Source organism: Prionailurus bengalensis, chromosome B3 (assembly GCF_016509475.1).
Source record: "Prionailurus bengalensis isolate Pbe53 chromosome B3, Fcat_Pben_1.1_paternal_pri, whole genome shotgun sequence".
Taxonomy (NCBI): Eukaryota; Metazoa; Chordata; class Mammalia; order Carnivora; family Felidae; genus Prionailurus; species Prionailurus bengalensis.
This window is the reverse complement of record NC_057355.1, coordinates 3,135,815-3,155,636: the sequence shown is the minus strand read 5'-3', so window position 1 is coordinate 3,155,636 and position 19,822 is coordinate 3,135,815. Positions and strand designations below refer to the sequence as shown.

At 50.5% G+C, this 19,822-nt stretch overlaps 1 protein-coding gene across 1 annotated transcript in view; it reads left to right on the top strand.

The window, feature by feature from the left end:
- EFL1 (elongation factor like GTPase 1) overlaps positions 1–19,822 on the top strand; it is a 118,353-nt gene that overhangs the window by 84,724 nt on the left and 13,807 nt on the right. The window contains exons 16-18 of the mRNA XM_043554619.1: positions 3,730–3,861; positions 8,291–8,438; positions 17,473–18,455. Of these exons, the coding sequence (XP_043410554.1) occupies positions 3,730–3,861; positions 8,291–8,438; positions 17,473–18,455 (1,263 nt within the window). The remainder of the gene's footprint in view (positions 1–3,729; positions 3,862–8,290; positions 8,439–17,472; positions 18,456–19,822) is intronic.

The following is a 19,822-nucleotide window of genomic DNA, read 5'->3' as shown; positions in this document are numbered from 1 at the left end:
ACCGGATTGCCTTGATTTGTAGCACTGCTTTGTGGGATGCTGTCAGTACATCCGTGCCCGTGGTCAACACCGTTCGGGACACGTGACTGGAAATCACACCGGCGGGTTGCACTGGCTGAGCGTGCAGAATCGTTCTCCTGCGTGCTCGTGACAATCCTGCCATCTCCAGGGCAGGACACCTTTGCCAGTCCGTGGCTTTTTCAGACAAACACCAATTCTGTTGGTGCGAAAAACTATCTCATTGTTTTGATTTCCGTTTACATGGTTAATTTTTTAGGTTAAGGTTCTTTTTTATATGTTTTCTGACTACTTAGGGCTTCCTTTCCTTTCAGTGTCTTTTCTTAGAACTGCCTATGTTCTTCACTTGTGTTGCTCAGTGGGTTGCCTGTTTTTCTCATTGATCTGTACCAGCTCTTTATATATGATGCTTGCTGATCCTTTGTCTGCTTTAAACATTGAGAACATCTGTTTTGTAACTTTTTTTTTTTTTCCAGGTAGGCTTCATGCCCAGCAACAGGGCTCGAACTCACAATCCTGTGATCAACAGTCAAGTGCTTACCTGACTGAGCCACTCAGGTGGCCCCTGTCGCTTTTAATCTTGTGCCATATTTGTGATACAGTTTCTATCATATAGTAGGAAGAAGTTACCGGCCTTTAGTGTAGCATCCTGTGACTTGTGCTTTCAACTTGTATGTTTCACGTTTAGGGCTTTGATCCATGTGAAATTTATTTTTCTACGTGGCGTGTGACAGACGGACATGTATTATTTTTCCACTTCATCAGCTGGTTGTTGCAGTGGCGTTCGCCCAGTAGTCCCTCCCTTCCCCCACGGTTGTCCCTTGCTCACGTCCGGGTTCCCACATAGGCGTTTCTGGGCTCTCCATTCATTGTCACTGGTGTGGAATCAGACACCCAGCATGGCTGTGCTGTCTGCACACTTGTTACTTTCTCAAGGAAGGAGGTAGGAACCGACCCTTGTGAATTTGTCTTTAACCCCACCCACAGCGCATGGCTCGGGGCGCTCTGCTCTGGTTTCACGGCACATTCAGGTTGTCCTTCCCTTTCCTTCTCTGATCACTTCAGTCAGAATCTGCCGTGCACTCGCGATGAAGGTGCCATTTCACACAGAAATGACTCCTCTTCCTCTTCCTGCTCTTAATTGGAAATATTTCGAGTTGAAAAGTAAGAGAAATCCGGTCATAACTTCCTGGTTGTAGAAAGCCGTATCTCTTTCCTTTCTTTTTTTTTTTTTTTAACCTTAAGACAAATTTCCAGCATTGTTTTAAACTGTACAAGGCATTTTATGCTTCTCCTGTGGCAACCTTTGTTTCCCCATTTAATTAAATCATTTGAGTGGGAATGCGTGTCTTGGAGCATCACATAAAACTGTGTATACTGTGTAAATTTAGGTCAGTGGGACAGGAGACAAAGCTCACGCATGGATCTAATTATGAATACGAATTTATGCTTTAAAGGAAGTTATTACAGCCTTCTTTACAATTGACTAGTTAATAGTGTGTATATAAAATTAAATAACAATTCATATCATACACCAGGAAAAACCCTAAACTGATTAACAACTTCTAATAAAAAAGCAGTACAGCCGTGCCCGTGGTAACCACGGCTGCCCACGCTTGCACTGGCCGCGTGCTGACTCTGTGCCTGGGACTCGGACACTCTGCTTCTCAGGCTCCCGTGTCCCCGTACCCGCACGTGCTGCGTGTGTGTGGTGTGCGTGTGGAAACTAAGACTTGGGAGAACTTAGGTGGCTGGAATAAGGCTTGAGCCAGAGGTAAACTTCCGTGCCTCCGATTCGGGATCCGACGTAACAGGACCGCGTGCTGACCGGACGGAAGAACCAGTGGCAGGTGCAGGGTCCCAGAGAAGTGGAAGTAACGGGGGGACACGTCTCTGCAGTCGTGCTTGCCCCGCCAGGGCCGCTGCGGGTCGTGACCGGTCCCTCACCGGCCTCCGCTGGTGCCCTTCTCCCACCCCCATGCCAGCCTCTGTGTCTTCCGGGAACAGACCTCGTGTTTACTAGGTACGACGTTTATCGCAGCGTATGGTCACACGGGTCCTCCTGTGTCCCCCTCCGCAGTCTCAGCTCTGAGGACAGCACCGCGCTCGTGTTGACTCGTTCACTGAAGGCACTTGATGAGGTGTCTGTGGGTGCCCCCGCCCTCAAACTGGAATCAGTGAAGAACCAACAGAAGGTTGAAGAAATATTTATCAGTCCTTTGAAAGCACAGCTTTGTAAGCTTTCAAGCCTAGACACCAAACAGGAAAGGCTCAGGAAAGGTACTAGAGAGGAAAAGTAGACGCAGAATAAAAGGAGCAGCTCCAGTCCGGAGGAAGGACTGTGAGTTAAAGTGTGTAGGACATAAAGAACGAACACGGCAATGGCAACAGTGAGGCCGAGAGAAGGGCTCACAAGTGCTCTGAACAGGAATCACAGCGTCGTCGTCCATGGCCGAGATGGGGATCCTCGCCTCGCCTCCCCCCGCTTCCCCCTCGTCCCCTCCTCCTGGCTCCCAGGTGGCCGCCAGGGCTCGCAGCTCTGCCTCAGTTCTCACCCTTGCGCGGCCATCCCCGGAAAGTCCACGGCACGGTGACCACGTCCCCTGATGCTCTGTCTCTGTTACGTCCAGCCTCACGCACGTTTGGCCCCGCTGTGCCGTTACCCCGTGCGGCGGGTGGTCCAAAGCCCCTGGGCCCCCAAGCTCTGCGGCCCTCTGTGCTGGGTCCCCCCACCGTCCCTTTCTCATCTATTTCTGCTCCACTAGAAAACGTTATTTTATTATTTTTAAATTAATTTATTAAGTGCTACCTCCTTTCCCCCGGGCTGGCCTCTGGAAACCCTTCGGTTTACTTGCTTTGAGGTGGGACCTGGGGCAGCACCGAGTGCCCGGGTCGGTTTCCAGGCCCGAGATGGAATCTCTTCCACTATTTCGATCCTAGACCTCCCGGCCGTGGGAGTTCCCTGAGCCCGCGGGAGTGGGGGCGATCTGGCTCCCTGAGGACTCTTTCTTGGGGCATAAATCGAGACTGCACAGTGTCACCTTTACCTGGTGCAGGACACTGCAGGACAGGTTCTCCAGGCGAGAAACTTGAATGTGGGGTCTCTGGCTTCGTTTCCTTCTCCTCCATGGTGCTCAGCACCGACCTCTAAACCTAAGCAGTCAGTAGATCGTTGATGACCTCGATCTAAGAAGCACAGGAATTATAGGGAACGTTCCTTCTAAAACTGGGGTACTGTGAAGGGTGGTTTGGGTCAGGAATGCCACAGCAAGCTCAAACTTGAAGTCTCTAAACGCCCTTGACCCCTGTGTAAGTATTTGGGAAAAGAGAGGATTCCAGTAGAGACCCCTCTTCGTCAAATCAACGTATTTTGAAAACCAGGAGTTATGAGAAATAATTAGTATTTTCAGACACACGTATCTGGACATGATCGCTTCTGGGGTCAGAGTACCTATGTTTTAGCCCAGTTTGCAGTGACCGCACGAGCTGTGCATCTGGAAAACAGGAACCAGCAGAACGCCCGTATTCCTCACGGACAACCAGATAGCATCCAGAGGTGCAAAACCTCCGTGAGGCTCTGCCTCGTTCCCTGCGACATTTCTGAGTGTTTACCTCTGTGACCTACGTTCTGGGTCGATGTTCTTATTTTTCTAGCGTAAATTCAGAATTTATCATCCTTCGTTGACCGCGTGCATCTTTTCCTCCCTGCAGGAATAGGAGGCCTTCAGGACTTTGTGCTGAAGTCGGCAACACTGTGTAGCTCGCCGTCCTGCCCACCATTCGTTCCGCTCAACTTCGAAGCCACGCCTATCGTGAGGGTCGCCGTGGAGCCCAAGCACCCAAGTAAGAGGACCTCGTTTTTAAAAGCCCGTGAAGTCCTTCCCGCTTTCAAAGTGTGTGTATTTCACGCTTGATTCCTCACGATTTGTGTCAACAGTGCTGTGGATTTTCATTCCGGGTGTGTAACAGAAGAGAGCTTCCCAGGCCGGAGGCCCTCGCAGACCAGCTGCTTTTCCAAGGGGGTCGAACCTCCGTCCTGGGAACACGGTGTATTTAGGCTCCTTTGCCTTCCGGGGAAACCGTGTCCTTTGTGGCAGAGATGAGGTCATCTCCTTCCCCCCGTGACCCTGGCACAGGCTCAGCGGAGCTCATGTTTTATGTGATTGGTTAGGATCTTAGACTCCTCCCCCAAACTTCTTGGTTCCAAATCCATCATACTCTCTTGGCTCTAGGTTCGCTAGATTATCTGGACACCGGGCGTGTCCTGTCTCTTTGGAAAGCACTTCCTGCCCCACCCAGTATGCCGGACGGTGTCTTTACTAGTGTTTAGTCTTTGGTTTGTGCCATTTGCCTGACCAGGCCTCGTTAACTCTTGTATTTTGCTCCCGTGACATCGCTAAGCCCGCATTCCCTGTGACTTTGGTGTTCCCAGGGAGTAGTGGTCGTCGGGGGAGAATCTCCTGCATGCTCTAAGGGAAGCGCAGGGCAGGTGTCGTAACATGGTGGTTCTCTGCGGACATCTGTGGCGCCCTCGTTGCCCCTGCCCGTCTACACCCCATCTCGCCCCACAGCCGGGGCCTCCCGCAGGCTTGTCTCTGCCTCAAGTTCTAAGAGACCTCCTTAGCGTCGAGGGTCCCTGGGAGCCTAGAGCAGACACTCGGAGGACGGCATCTCTGACCTGTGGGCTCAGTCCCGGTAAGCAGCCATCTTGGCTGGGCCCCAGAGACAGGCCCTCTTCCCGGCCGTCACCGCAGACCGCCAGTGCTGGCTCGCTGCGCGGACTGACCCTGTTCTCGATGAGGCCTGCTTCCTCTCCAGGGGCTCGGCCAGGCCCTGGCCCCTCACGGTCGGCTCTTCTCTTGTGCCGGCATGGCTCCGGCCGTCGCCGGCTGCCTCCGGCCCTGAGAAGTACGCACAGTACGAGAAAGTTCCGTTTTACTGCAGTCGTGACACTCGAGTCTGGCAACTGCGGTTTCTTCTTCGGCATTTCTAGTATGTCTGGCTTCTTCTCTGTCCCATTTAGACCTAAATTTTTAAACCCGAGATCAAAGAAATAATTGCTAATCGAAACCATAATGTTTCTGTAGAGATTTATCATTTTTGGGGTGTGCCTGTCGGCCGCGGGCCGCCCTGGGCTGGAATCCCCGCCGGGGAGCGGCCGGGCCGGAGGGGGGGCCCAGCCGGCTTCCTTCCCGTCCCGCGGCCGACTGTCCGGTCTCCTGCCCGTGGGCGAGGCGCTGCGGTGACGGTGACGGGAGACGCGGGAGGGCCGCGCCGAGGCCCGTTTTCCTCGCGTGCTCCGTCGCGAGTTCCTCAGCCGTGTGGGAAACAAACCAGCGTGGGCGCCTGGGCGGCTCAGTCGGTTAAGCAGCGACTTCGGCTCAGGTCATGATCTCGCGGTTCACGGGTTCGAGCCCCGCGTCGGGCTCTGTGCTGGCAGCTCGGAGCCTGCGTCGGATTCTGTGTCTCCCTCTCTCTCTGCCCCTCCCCCCACTGGCCCTCTGTGTGTGTCTCTCTCTCTCTCTCAAATATAAGTAGACGTTGAAAAAAATTTAAAGGAAAACAAACTGACACGGTTAGAAGGGACAGCGGTTTTCTTCATAATTTTAGGAAGAGTGGCTCCTTTCCCACCCGAGTGTGCAGCCTGTGCCGGACTCACGTGCACGCGCCGGGCCAGGTGGCCGCAGCGCCAGCGCCCGGTGTCGGAGTTGCCCCCTCGTTCCGTCCGGCACCTCCGTGTGCGCGGGGGGATGTCTGGGGTGCTTCTCGGAACTGTGTCCTCGTTCCCGCCAGCCCCCGTGAGCCCGGGGGGCGGTTACTGTGCGGCCCCTCCCCCGCGGGTCCCGGGCCAGCGGACTGCGGGCAGAGCGCCCTCGTGTGGCCGGATTTCCTGGCCCCGCCCCCGTGGGCGCACCCTGTGCCCCGCGCCCTCTTCACCCCCTCGCGCCGCGGCCCCGGCCGGCTCGCCTGCAGCACCCCCCTTGCTCAGCTTGCGGTGTGAACACACGCCTTTCCACTTGGCTCTCATTTCCGAGACTGGGGTCACAGTACCATGGTGGCCGACCCTCTGTTCTGCGTCCCCGGGACAGAGAAGCGGAGGTGTCCCAAAGCCGGGATTGTTTCCCTCATCATAGATCCTTGCCACACACTAAGGATTTCACGTTGATTGGTTTATTTAATCCCCTCAGTAGCCTTATGCAGTTTTTTATCCTCATCTTCTCAGAGGTAAACTGAGGCTTAGAGAAGATAATGCTTGCCCAAGGCCTGCAGTTAGCGGTCGGTGTCCCGCAGCGTACCGCCAGTCCAGGACACCCAGCGCCTCCTGTGGCCCGGCCTGGGGAGTCACACAGCACTGGGCTTGCTCTGCTGTCCACACGCCCCACCCCCACCCCGGCCAGATTGCCAGGAGGGCGCTGCCCCAGGGGGTGTGCATGCCAGGAGGGAGGTCGTCCGGCCCTCCCTCGTGGAGGTGGCTGCCGTGGTAACACTTCATTGTGTCGGCAAGTTTTCTCCTACCGGTCGGTGGTGCAGCCGTCCAAGGTGTGCATGTAGTGTCCCTTGACCAGTGGCTCTTCCCCTGGGAAGGGCACCTGACAGACCGTGTGGCCCAAATGGGACAGGTACATCGTGGGCCGCCTTTGCTCGGTCACCGTGTCCACGTAAAACCCCCATTTAGCAGTTGATACAGAAGGGTTTTGTTGAAACCCAGATAGTGAATATTTTTCATGATCTCACTTTTTTTAGATTAATTAAAAGATGTTGACTTTTTATCATCTTTAATAGATCATTTGGAAGATTTTTAAACAGGAAAATCAGCGTCCAGATTTTAAGAGGTTTAATAGATGCCGTTTCTGGCGACAAAATGACTATCATCGTAAATAAACATTTTCGAACGTCCGATTTCAAAATGTCTCCACGTTCCAAATTTTGTTTGGAAAAACTTTCTTCTTTGCTCGTTGTTCGGCTCTCGCCTTTACCATGGAGAGAGAGAGATTTTAACGGTGTGTGCCTTTTTTGTTATTTTTAAGGAATTTGTAATTGAGCCAAGGGGGAGCTGGCAAAAAGCTTTTTCCTTTATTATTTTTATTGTTCTCTCTGTGCCATATGTTATTCATGTTATCAGTGGTCTTTTTGCAGGAATCTTTTCAAACCAGGTGAAGTTAGTTAACACGGATAATCTCTGTAAACCCGCTTAATTAGGCAGAGGAGAACCACAGGATGCCGGAAAGGAACAGAAAAGACGGCCCGTCAACCCACGCTCAGTGGGGTCCCACTCTGTCTTCCCTCCGAGTCCACGCACCCACGTGTGGCTCGTCACTGCCTGACGCGTGCGGGTGCTGGCACCCTCCTGCAGGCTTCAAACCAGTGACTTTGACACAAGCTCTTGGCTTCTCTACCCGCCTCCTCCTCTTTAAAACAAGAACGGTACTCATCCCGGCCACACAGTTAATGAACTCATACCTGTGAAGTACTTGTTGGCACGTGGTTAGCTAATATGAAGTGTTACCACTAGAAAAGTTTTATTTCAAAACTAAGTAGACGTGGAAAAGTAAATCGATATGGAACAGACATACTAAACACCACTGATGGTAGAAAGTTCCCGTGGTTTTGTTTGTCTGGCCTGTTGAAAACCGGGCACGGAGGGGTTGCCGAGCCCCTCCTTCAAACGGAGAAGCGAAGCAGCGACGGGAGACTTCTTCTGCCTCAAATGACAGTTGCCGCTGACTACACGGGATGGGGTGGAAAGGCAGTTAGACCAAGACGGGCATCAGAATCCCGTCCGTGCCCGCAGCTCCGGTGGGCGGTCAGGACACGCGGTCAGGGGCAGAGGCACGGGCAGGAAGGGGGTGTAGAAGGCGCCCGGGGCTCGCTGGGCACAGAGGGCAGCTCTGTTCTAAAACCCAGGGTCCTGTCGAGCGTGTCTCCGTAATCGTCTCTTGACTTGAACACCACGTGAGGTGTTTCTCTGTTGGTGATTGTAACTCTTCTCTGGGGAAGAGTTCTGTTGCACATGTAGGTGTATAATACGTGCGTTTGTAATAGCACGTAGGTGGATGCACACGCACAGCGGTGGGTGTTTGTGTTGGCCGAGGATTTGGATCGCTCAGCTTTGCGGGTCCTGATGGTAACAGGTGTCTTGTGGGAGCTGTTTGCCGCATTATCTGCAAGAAAAGTAAACGGGTACTTTTCCCTTCAGTAGCCACGGGCATCGTCTTGCGGTTCGATGAGTCCTTAGTCCGTATTGAATCAGTGTTTCGTTCTGTTCACCTAGGTGAGATGCCTCAGCTTGTCCGGGGAATGAAGCTGCTAAACCAGGCCGATCCCTGTGTCCAGATCTTAATTCAGGAGACGGGGGAGCACGTTTTGGTCACAGCGGGAGAAGTCCACCTCCAGCGGTGCCTGGATGACTTGAGAGAAAGGTGAGGCGGTGACGGTCGTGGAGCGGTGGTGGCCCCCAACTCGGGGCGGGGGGAGGGGGGGGCCGGTGTGCCCCAAACCAGTTGAACTCAGACAAAAATGAAGTGCCCTCTATTCAAACATGAACTGCTATGGTGTCGCCGACCGTAGATTTCATTTTTAATAACTGGCAGCATCCACTTCTGCACTTGAGTAAGTTTACATTTTCAAGCTCGGGTCATAAAGTATTTTCACACGTAGGTCTTTTCCTTTACGCGTATACACACGCAGCACGTCACAGCAGCCAGACCCTAGTCCTGCGCTGTGAGCTTCGGCTGGGACGGGCCAGACTTCTGTCCTCGTTGATGGAGCGTCCGCGGGGGACGCCTGCAGGGCATCCCGCCGTGTCTCCAGACCACGCTGGTGACGGTGCCGTCATAAAACACGCGTCCCAGGTCACTTTCTGTAAATGCTCCGTAGCTAATGTATGTTTGGCGGAGCAGTCAGGAAGACACAGCGGGGGGAGAGGCACCGTTGGCTCCCCGCGCACAGGTGACCTCCGGCGGGCCGGGGCTCCTGCCCGGCCTGCTCCGTGCGCCGCGGCCCGTGTCCGCTGCTACCTGCTTGGGCGGCTCTGGTGTTTGGTCGACGTGAACTCCTGGAGGTGGTGTTCCCGCCCCGAAAGTGACTGCCAGCCTCTGCGCTCAGCACGGTTTGTCTCGTTTAATCCTTATGACGGTAGGGCGCCGGGCCGCGGTTACTCACTGCATCACCACAGTACTCCCGCCCTCCCCCCCCCTCCCCCCCCGCTGCAGTACTCATTCCATCACCGCAGTACTCCCGCCACCCACCCCCCCACGGTACTCCTTCCCTTACCGCAGTACTCCCGCCACCCCCCCCGCCGCAGTACTCATTCCATCACCGCAGTACTCCCGCCCCCGCCACAGTACCCCTGCCCCCACCGCAGTACTCCCGCCCCACCACTGTACCCATTCCATCACCGCAGTACTCCCGCCCCCCCCTCCCCCCACGGTACTCCTTCCCTTACCGCAGTACTCCCGCCCCCGCCACAGTACCCCTGCCCCCACCGCAGTACTCCCGCCCCACCACTGTACCCATTCCATCACCGCAGTACTCCCGCCCCCCCCCCCCGCCACGGTACTCCTTCCCTTACCGCAGTACTCCCGCCCCCGCCACAGTACCCCTGCCCCCACCGCAGTACTCCCCCTCCCCCGCCACGGTACTCATTCCATCACCGCAGTACTCCCGCCCCCCCCTCCCCCCACGGTACTCCTTCCCTTACCACACAGTACTCCCGCCACCCCCCCCCTGCCGCAGTACTCATTCCATCACCGCAGTACTCCCGCCCCCGCCACAGTACCCCTGCCCCCACCACAGTACTCCCACCCCCCCCCCGCCATGGTACTCATTCCATCACCGCAGTACTCCCGCCCCCGCCACAGTACCCCTGCTACTGCTGATGATAGAATAGGGCGAGAACGGGTGCGCCTGCGGCACCATCCCCGGGGACCTTGCGGAAGCTCCTGATGGAAAGGGGGCGCGTTCTCAGCTTCGTTTCTCGGTTTAAAATGGCGTTGTGGCTTTTTCCTCCCTTAAGTGTTGTTATAGCCATAATTAGCACAAAACTGGAAGGCACGCCTTCCCTCTCTTCAGTGTTTGTTACCGTTTTCTTATAATTTCTGAAGAATATAACATTGGCTAGAGAATAATGTTAAATGGATAAATTTTAAGGTATGTTTTAAAATAACAAATCTCAAGAAGGCTTTTTAAAAAACCATTGAAATGTCATGTTAGTTTTTGGGGTCTTTGAACTGAATTATTTTCTCTTTTTTAATACTCTGCTACCAATTAAAATCCATGTTAAATAACCGTATGGGGCGCCAGGGTGGCTCAGTCGGTTGAGCATCCGACTTCGGCTCAGGTCATGATCTCCCGGTTCGTGGGTTCGAGCCCCACGTCTGGCTCAGTGCTGACAGCTCAGAGCCTGGAGCCTGCTTCGCATTCTGTGTCTCCCTCTCTCTGCTTCTCTCTCTCTCTCTCTCAAATATAAATAAACATTTAAAAAAATGTTTTTAAATAACCTTACATTTCTCAGGCCATTAACTCTTCTTTTAAAAAATGTCTTTGGGCACTTAGAGTTATATTTCAAATATTTTCCCGTAAACCTAAAATGGGTTCTAATTAATGATTACTTTTTTGTTTCTTTTTGAGTCTTTTCATTTTTACCTCCTGGTTTTCATTATGTGTACTTTTTAATCTCAGGAGGAAAACCTAGTTTATAATAAAAGAATTAGTTTCTTAGAAATATGCCCTTAACGTAGCATTAAAATATTTTAATAAATCAGTGTATTTGGGCAGCTACTCTGTGTAAACCTTTTCAGAAAATATCCTCATCCAAATACCTGACAACAATGTACACTTACATTGAATGAGGCTAACAAAACCCAAAACATATCTGCTTTTCAAAATACATATACTGCTTTGATACAATACTTTCTCAACTCTGAAGTGTTTATCTGCTTTTCCTAAAAATTCCAGTTTCTGAAAATGATGACACCTTCCCCTCCCTTTGTGTGTGGCCCTGGTGTGACAGATAAATCCCGTCGAGCTCCGGCTTCTTGTCGTCTGTCGCTCCTCAGAGCGGAAACCTGGGCCCGAGTGGAAGGAGTCTTCTCTTGCACTTGTGTGCTTCGTTAGCAGGGGAGTTGCTAGACCAGGGGTAGGAGAGGACGACAGACAGATGGCTGCATCGGGACCCAGGCAGGCAGCATTTCATGTCACGTGCGACATGGGGACCCCGAGGGAGCTGCCTCAGCAGGTGTTGACAGAGGCCATTGCCTCCTCATGGCTCCCCAACAGCATGTCGGAGTTCAGGGCACCTTAGGGAATTGGGGGCTGGGTCCCTCATCCTGGGCTAAGAAGCCTAAGAACATTATGAGCAGTTTTATACCAATAATTTTGTTTGTTTGTTCACCTATTTATTTTGAGAGAGGGGATGTGAGCAGGGGAGAGGCAGAAAGGGAGAGAGAGAATCCCAGGCAGGCTCTGTGCTGACAGATGCAGGGCTCGATCTCACGAACCGTGAGATGATGACCCAAGCCGAAACCAAGAGTCGGACGCTCGACCGACTGAGCCGCCAAGGCGCCCCCCCACTAAATTTTAAAGGAAATGGGCAAATTCCTGGAAAAATCTGACCCATAAAAAAGTAGAAAGCCTGATAGTCATAACTATCAAAAGAATTCAGAGTTGGAATAACATTAAAAGTATCAATCAATGTGTATTTATTTGCCAGATTAACAGAAAAAAATCATCTCAGTGGACAAAGGAAAAGCATTTAATAAAATTCAGCATTCACACATGCCCAGAGCTCTCAGCAAACCAGGAATAGAAGGAATGTGCTTAAAACTGATGAGAAATATCCTCAGAGTAACTAGGGCACACATGTACTTACTGTCTTTGGGGGTCAGAACTGAAACAAGGGTACCCCCTGTAACAAGGGCTGTTTCAGATCGTACTGTCGGTCTTGGGCCGCGTTGTGAAGAATAAAACATAAAGGATACGGGACTCGAAAAGGGACAGCTGCCACTGCCACCGTTCACACACGGCATGACGGAGTGCCAGTAATCCCGAAGACGCGGGGAAGTGTTAGGATTAGTAAGTAAACCCAGCAAGGTTGCTCTAGTCAAGATTAACATGCAGAATTGATTGCGTTTCTATATACTGTTAATAAACAGAAAAAGGAAATTATCTTAAGGTTACCATTTACAGTAACAAAAATGTCAAATGCCTAGGAATAAAACGGACTCAAATTCCGGGCTGTCTGCAAAAACTGTAACACACAAAAGAAGGTGTCTGCCACCTTTATGGCATAAAAAAAATTGTATTATGATGATGTCAGCTTTTCCCAAACTGATCATACATTCAGAGCAGCCCCAGTCACAACCCTGTTCACCGCATGTGTTTGCAGAACTTGACGAGTTGATTCTAAAATTTGTGTGGAAATGCGAAGGGCCAGTAAGGACCAAAACCCTTTAAGCAAGTAGAACAAGGTGGAAGTTCTCACTGCTCTGGAAATCGAAACTTATTTGAAAACTGCAGAAGTTGACTTTGTGCCGTTGACACAAGGATAGACGGACGGACGGGAGGACTAGGGCAGTGAGCGTGGAAGGGGCAGGGTGGAACAGTGGGGGCACCCGCCTCTCCGCAGACAGTGCCGGCAGCTTGGACCTCGGTCTGGGAAAACCTCTGCCTCATCCTGAACTCAGAAACCTATTCCGGGTCTGTTGTGGGTTGAAGTGTAAAAGGCAAAGTCATAAAGTACCTGGAAGATAACACAGAGTATCTTCGAGACCTCGGGATAGGGAAAAGCTTCTTAAATAAGAAGTTAAAAACACAAATGACAGAGTAAAGTTTGATGGTCAGAAGACACGATGAAGTGTAAGAAGGCAAACCCTAGGGTTAGAGAACACATTTGTAATATGCACAGTAAACACGGGACTTCAAGCCCCAGTATATAAAGAATTCCTTCCGGTTGATGAGAGAGGCAGCAACCCCTAGACGGTGGAACAAAGGCTTGAACAGGTGCTTCACATCCCCAAAGTCTAAAGACCAAGAAACATGAAAAGATATTCAGCTCCCTATTGATTACTGGAAGGAAGTTAAAACCAAAGTGGGATACGTCTGCATACCCACCAGAGGGGTTGAAATTTGCAGGTGGCCATATCAGATGGCACTAGAGATGGGCAGTAGGAATCCCCCTCTGTAACTGGGGACACTGGGAGTTGGTATGACTTCGGAATACACTTTGGTATTACCTTCGGAGGGAGGAGGTGGGTGCTTGTTACGGCTTCTGGTCTGAGCCTGGCAAGTGTGCATTATGAACGTTCGTGGCAACAAACATTTAAAATTTTTTTTTTTTACATTTATTTATTTTTGATAGAGACAGAGCACAAGCGGGGGAGGGTCAGAGAGAGAAGGAGACACAGAATCCGAAGCAGGCTCCAGGCTCCAAGCAGTCAGCACAGAGCCCGATGCGGGGCTCGAACTCACGGACCGCGAGATCATGACTTGAGCCGAAGTCGGCCACTCAACCGACTGAGCCACTCAGGCGCCCCAACAAACGTTTTAATAGTCCCCAAACTGGAGACAACTCCCAACAGTGCAGTGGACAAATAAATCATGATACCTTCTTAGCGTGAAATTCTGTATAGTAACCTCAGTGAACAAGCTATTCGAACATGGATGGATATGTCACAGCATAATACTGAGCCAGAGAACCCAACTGGAAAAAAAAAAAAAGATTTGATCCTGTTTATATATACATGTACAGTATTAAAAGCGCGCCAGATGGGGCGCCTGGGTGGTGCAGTCGGTTGAGCGTCCGACTTCAGCCAGGTCACGATCTCGCGTTCCGTGAGTTCGAGCCCCGCGTCAGGCTCAGGGCTGATGGCTCAGAGCCTGGAGCCTGTTTCCGATCCTGTGTCTCCCTCTCTCTCTGCCCCTCCCCTGTTCATGCTCTGTCTCTCTCTGTCCCAAAAATAAATAAACGTTGAAAAAAAAAATTTTTTAAAAAGCGCGCCAGACTGAACTATAGCGGGTAGGGGTTACATGCGGGTTACATGTTCAGGCGGTAAGAATTTTCAAGAAGGGACTAGAGTAAAACCCGGGATAGTGGTTCTATTCTTGGGGTTGGGGGAAGGCATGAGGGTCCTTGGGCTGCTAACGTTCTGTCTCTCGACTCGAGTGGTAGTTTCCGTGGGTGTTTACTTTGTGGTCACTGACAGATCTGTACATTATTGTTTTGTCACCTGTTCCATAGAACTATAAAATTTTACAGTTGTACCTACGTTAGGAGTATACATAAAACTCTAGCGTCTTTTAGCTCTCATAGGACAGAACCTACCTTCTAATACATGAGCTCCCTTTTCGACTTTGACACACATCTTCAGACATATGTTACATGCAGGAGCGGGAGACAGGGGACACCCTGTCGTGTCCGGGCCAGAGAAACCGTCACGGTTCTTAGCAACCAGATCTCAGGAGCTCAGAGATGGCAACATCTCCAGGTGGTGGTGATCAGAGACGGCAGGAAGTTGCGGGCGGTCAGAGCCTACTGTGTTCCCGTGGAGGCAGAGGCCGGCTCCGCGTTGCCCGGATTTGGAGGGCCTCTGGCCCCGAGGTGCTCTGCAGGTGGGACAGGATGTGCACCCCCCCTTCGTGGCGTGGAGTGGTTCTCAGCAATCTCAGAGGTGATTACCGCAAGGGGCTTCTTGGGACCCCCGGAAACCGAAGGCCTGATGAGACTCCCAGCCCTTCCTACGTTACAGCACGAGGAAAAAATGTGTTTGCTGTCAGGGTTGTGGTAGCTGTCACAGTTCAGTTCTAAGAATAAGACCATATTTTCTCTAAATAATGATAATGTTAAGAATATCGTCCTGTGTCTGAGATTTCTACGTGCTTTCATTTTTGTTTTTTTAAGTGAGGAATGGGTATTCAATTTAATTGAATGCGAATTTAGCATTTTTACAGATGGTTCCTTAGATTGGTTACTCTATTTGACGTTTTCAATATGCTGTATCATTTTAACAGATCTCCTAATACAAATAAATTTTTATGCCCTATGATAAAAGCTACTTCGTGTCATGGTGAAGTATTCCTTTAATGTGCCGTTTACTTTGTCACTACAGCATTAACTGGGAAGAGCATGGGTTCTGGGGTCAGACCTAGCTTCGCCACCGACTAGCTCTGTGACTTCGGGAGAGTGACTTCGTCTTTCTTACTTGGTTTTCTCCTCTAGACACGGAGGATACTAATAGACCTACTAAAGATAAACTACCTGTAAAACAGCACACTGTGTCATATGGGATAAGTGATTAGTGAAAAGAAACAGTGCACATACATCCTTTCTCCCCCCTTGTTATTTCAGATCTTATATCTGAATTCTTAGGTGAGATTGAACTGCGGGTTTGTGTATGCTGTCTTTGTCAGGTTCGAACAGGAAAATATATTTTATTTCATTTCTTTAATACGTGAAAATGTGTAGGGCACATCCTGGTTTACATAGGAAGCACCAAATACGTGTTGATGTGACTTTAGCTATCGTTTTTATGAGTAGGCACAGCATCTTGAATAAAGTGGTACTTTTTTCTATTAAGTTTTGTGTTTTAATTCCAGCGTAGTTAGCGCACAACGTTACGCTAGTTTCAGGTGTACCATATAGCGATTCAGCTATCACTTTTGTTACTCAGTGCGCTCATCATGACAGGTGCGCTCTTAATCCCCATCACACATTTCACAAAGATATTTCAGTACGATGTCAGGAAGACATCCATCCCGTATCTTCCATAACGATAAGAGCATTGAAATGAGCTAATCCTTGACAGTGAACATGCTCACTGGCAAAACCAAAACCTTTCTCGGGAATAACTTTTTTCACATGGTTATTTTCCTCCACACATTCTGGTCCATTCAGGTTTCCTATTCTAAAATCAATTAGAGGGGGCCCGGGTGGCACAGTCGGTTAAGCGTCCGACTTCAGCCAGGTCACGATCTCGCGGTCCAGGAGTTCGAGCCCCGCGTCAGGCTCTGGGCTGATGGCTCGGAGCCTGGAGCCTGTTTCCGATTCTGTGTCTCCCTCTCTCTCTGCCCCTCCCCCGTTCATGCTCTGTCTCTCTCTGTCCCAAAAATAAATAAAAACGTTGAAAAAAAATTTTTGAATCAATTAGATTTGGTTGTACCTATTTTGGTAACATACTGTTTTTAGAAAACCATCCATCTATTGAGTTTTAAAATTTAATCAAAAAGAATAAAATCAAATAAACCAGATACCTACCCCAGATCCCCAGAATGTTCTACAGAAACCAGAAACAAATCTAGAATCAAATGCGACCATTTCAGAAACTCTTAGTATTTAGTTGCCTTACTGCATAACATTTCCCAGAGAAAAGCATTGGTCCACGATCCCAAGATTTCATATGACATGTATGTGTGAACAGACACACATACTTGCACATGCGTTTATGCACACATCCATCCACACTGCCAGTGGCAGGTAGAGACCAGCCCAGAGCCTTAGTGTTACCTGGGAATGAAATAGACACAAAATAAAGAAAGATTGGGTGGTTTCATTGTTTTCCGAATCAATCCACGCCAATTTCCAGAATCTGCCCACCGTGAACTTATAACTCATTTGGAAGAAAATGCGGCATGAAACTAAACTTGATAGCATGTGGAAAAAGGGCTTTCTGAACTTGGTACTGGACCGAGGTGCAAGATTCTGTGGCCAATACAGTCGTCCCTGGCCACACGTGGCCATTTAAAATTAAAGCTAAGTGAAATTAAAACTTCGGTTCCTCAGTCACACAGCCGCGTATCGAATGCTCCGTAGCTACGTGTGGCTATTTAAATGTAATTTAATTAAATAAAAAGAAAACTTCATTTCCCCGGTTATAGTAGCCACATTTCAGCTATCCAGTCATCACAGTGCAGATACGGAACATTTGCATCGCTGCAGAAAGTTCTTGTTCAAAGCGTCTCTGTAGACAAACTCCTGGGTCACGCCAGCCTGGCTGTGAGCATTTATCAAAGCCAGATCCATTGTCAGGATTTGACTAGGTGTCCTCAAGTTCTGTGATTCCTTGTTTAGAGTTGTACTCCTCGAGCTTTTCTTCTCCCGGCTTTTAAATTGGCAAATCATATTGTAAAGAATTCATATGTCAAATCTTACGAAACTAGTTATTTTCCGCTCAAAACCATATTGTCTAAATAGATGGTTGATTTGTTTTGAGAGCGAACAAAGCGGTGAAATTCTAATGTATGCAAAGAACTCCCTGAAGGTCTGTTCCCGTTGGAGGTGGTCCTTTCAATCCGAAATGAAAGTGGTGTTTGAATTTTGATAGAATGTAAAGGACCGATCTTTCCTAGTAAAATAATTTTCATGTTTCTGTGCTTCTTCAGAATCTTTATTGCGTCACAGTTCTGCATGGAAGTTTTGATGCCATTTTTATTGTAACCTTGTCATGTCTCTTGAATTTGTAGGTTTGCGAAGATTCAGATCAGCGTGTCTGAACCGATTATTCCATTCAGGGAAACAATTACAAAACCGCCCAAAGTCGACATGGTCAATGAAGAAATAGGCAAACAACAAAAAGTTGCAGTTATCCACCAAACAAAAGAAGACCAGAGCAAAATCCCGGAAGGAATCCAAGTTGACTCTGATGGGCTCATCACCCTAACGACCCCCAACAAGCTCGCCGTGCTCAGTGTTCGAGCCATGCCCCTTCCAGAGGAAGTCACACGGATCCTGGAAGAAAATAGCGATCTGATTCGTTCTATGGAGCAGTTGGCATCCTCTTTGAATGAGGGCAGAAATACTCAGACAATCCACCAGAAGACCCAAGAGAAAATTTGTGAATTCAAAAGAAAACTAGAGCAGCACCTGACAGGGAGAAAATGGAGGAACGTTGTTGACCAAATCTGGTCATTTGGGCCAAGAAAGTGCGGGCCCAACATACTCGTAAATAGAAGCGAAGACTTCCAGAACTCAGTATGGACAGGCTCAGGCGTCAAAGCCTCCAAAGAGGCCAGTAGATACCGAGATTTGGGCAACAGCATCGTGAGTGGTTTCCAGCTAGCAACCCTCTCTGGCCCCATGTGTGAGGAGCCTCTCATGGGCGTCTGTTTCATTCTGGAAAAATGGGACCTAAGTAAATGTGAAGAACAAGGGGCAAGTGACAAACATAATCAAGAGCGAAGGGACGTGGTACAGGAGGCCCAGGCGGAAGGTGAAGCCTGTCCCAGCAGAGGCGGGAAGGGGGGGCCGCAAGATGGCGGCTCTGAGCCCTCGGAGCAGAAGACATCCCAGAGAGGAGAGTCTTCACTCACTGACTGCTACGGACCCTTCTCCGGACAGCTCATTGCCACCATGAAAGAAGCTTGTCGCTATGCCCTGCAGGTGAAGCCTCAGCGTCTGATGGCAGCCATGTATACGTGTGACATCATGGCCACCGGTGACGTTCTTGGTAAGGAAAAGAGGGTGAGGACCGAGAGGTCTCTGTGGTCAGAAAATTCAGACTCACTTAATCTTTGTTTTTGCAGAAGCTGCATCGTCATCTGGGTCACTAAAGCACTAAGGGCTCTGAAAGCCTTAAATAGTGAAATGGCGATGGGGGAGGAAACGCGATTACCAAAGATCTTTTCGTTGGCAGCAGTCAGGCTCCTTCTTGTCCCGACGGTCTCAGGCGTAAGGTTTGACGTGCAGCGGTGTTCCCGAGTGAGTGGCCCTGTCGGTCCAGGTAGGCAGAGTCTCTCTGGAAACCATCAGAGAGTGAGGTGACATTTGTGCACACCTAAGGCAAAAGGCCGTCTGGAAGTGCCGGGTCCTTTCGGGAGAAGAAGAGCATCGGGGGCTTTGTTCACCACTGACCATTCCGTCAGATCCTCCTCCCGATTTTTCTGTCTCTGGAACGTCTCTGGGATCCTTGGAGACACACAGCCCTGGCATTTAGTAGCTGCTTTGACTTTTGACTATTACTTCACGGAGACTTTGTTCACCTGTAAAAAGGAAGATAACCGACCAGAGGCTGTGAAGATTAACCCAAGAACACAAGTCCGTGCTTTAGAGGGGTGCCTGGCCTGCGGCAGCTCTCCCGTGAGAGAGGCGGTCCTAGAACCGTCTTCAGGGGCCAGGACGGCGCTGGGGATCTTGTAGGTTCCCTCTGAGGCCCTTCGAGTCAGTGTGTGCTTAGTTTACATTCTTTTTAGTAAGGTTCTTCTGCTGATCAGCTCCTAAAAACAGGCATCTAACTCGTCAGGGTATTTTTTCTCTAAAGAAATTTGGGCTTGCATCCACAGTAGGGTTCCTATGAGACGGGCCAAGCATCCAAAGCAGCGTTTCAGAAGCAGCGGGGTTGAACAGTTGCAGGGGGTTGGCCCCGCAGGACCGCCCGCCTGGAGCCCGTGTGTGCCGCACACGCGTGCATGGTGTCTGCAGGGTGACAGGGAGCACGCGATGTGTCTCGGCCCCGTTTGGGCCAGCGTATCGTTACGAGCTCATGGGATCCGTGCGTTGGTGGAGGAACACCAGTCGAGACCATTCCCGGACATTATTCTTCTTTTTCACCAAGAGCTTTCTTGATTTGCGGAGGTGGAGGTGGAGGTGGAATGGGGGAGCCGTGCAGGAGACCTGGCTGCTCCGGTTACCCCGGCCCTGCCACGAACCACCGCCACCTGAATGCTTGCCTCGACGGGCAGCTCACAGCCTGTCCCCCGAGGAAGCATCGTCTTCCCTCTGTGGTCGCCTGCTGGTCTGCGGCCACGTGCACCGCCACGCGCCCCCCGCGCGAGCACTTCATGCGCCCGAGGAGCATGTGAGTTTTCTGCTCTATGT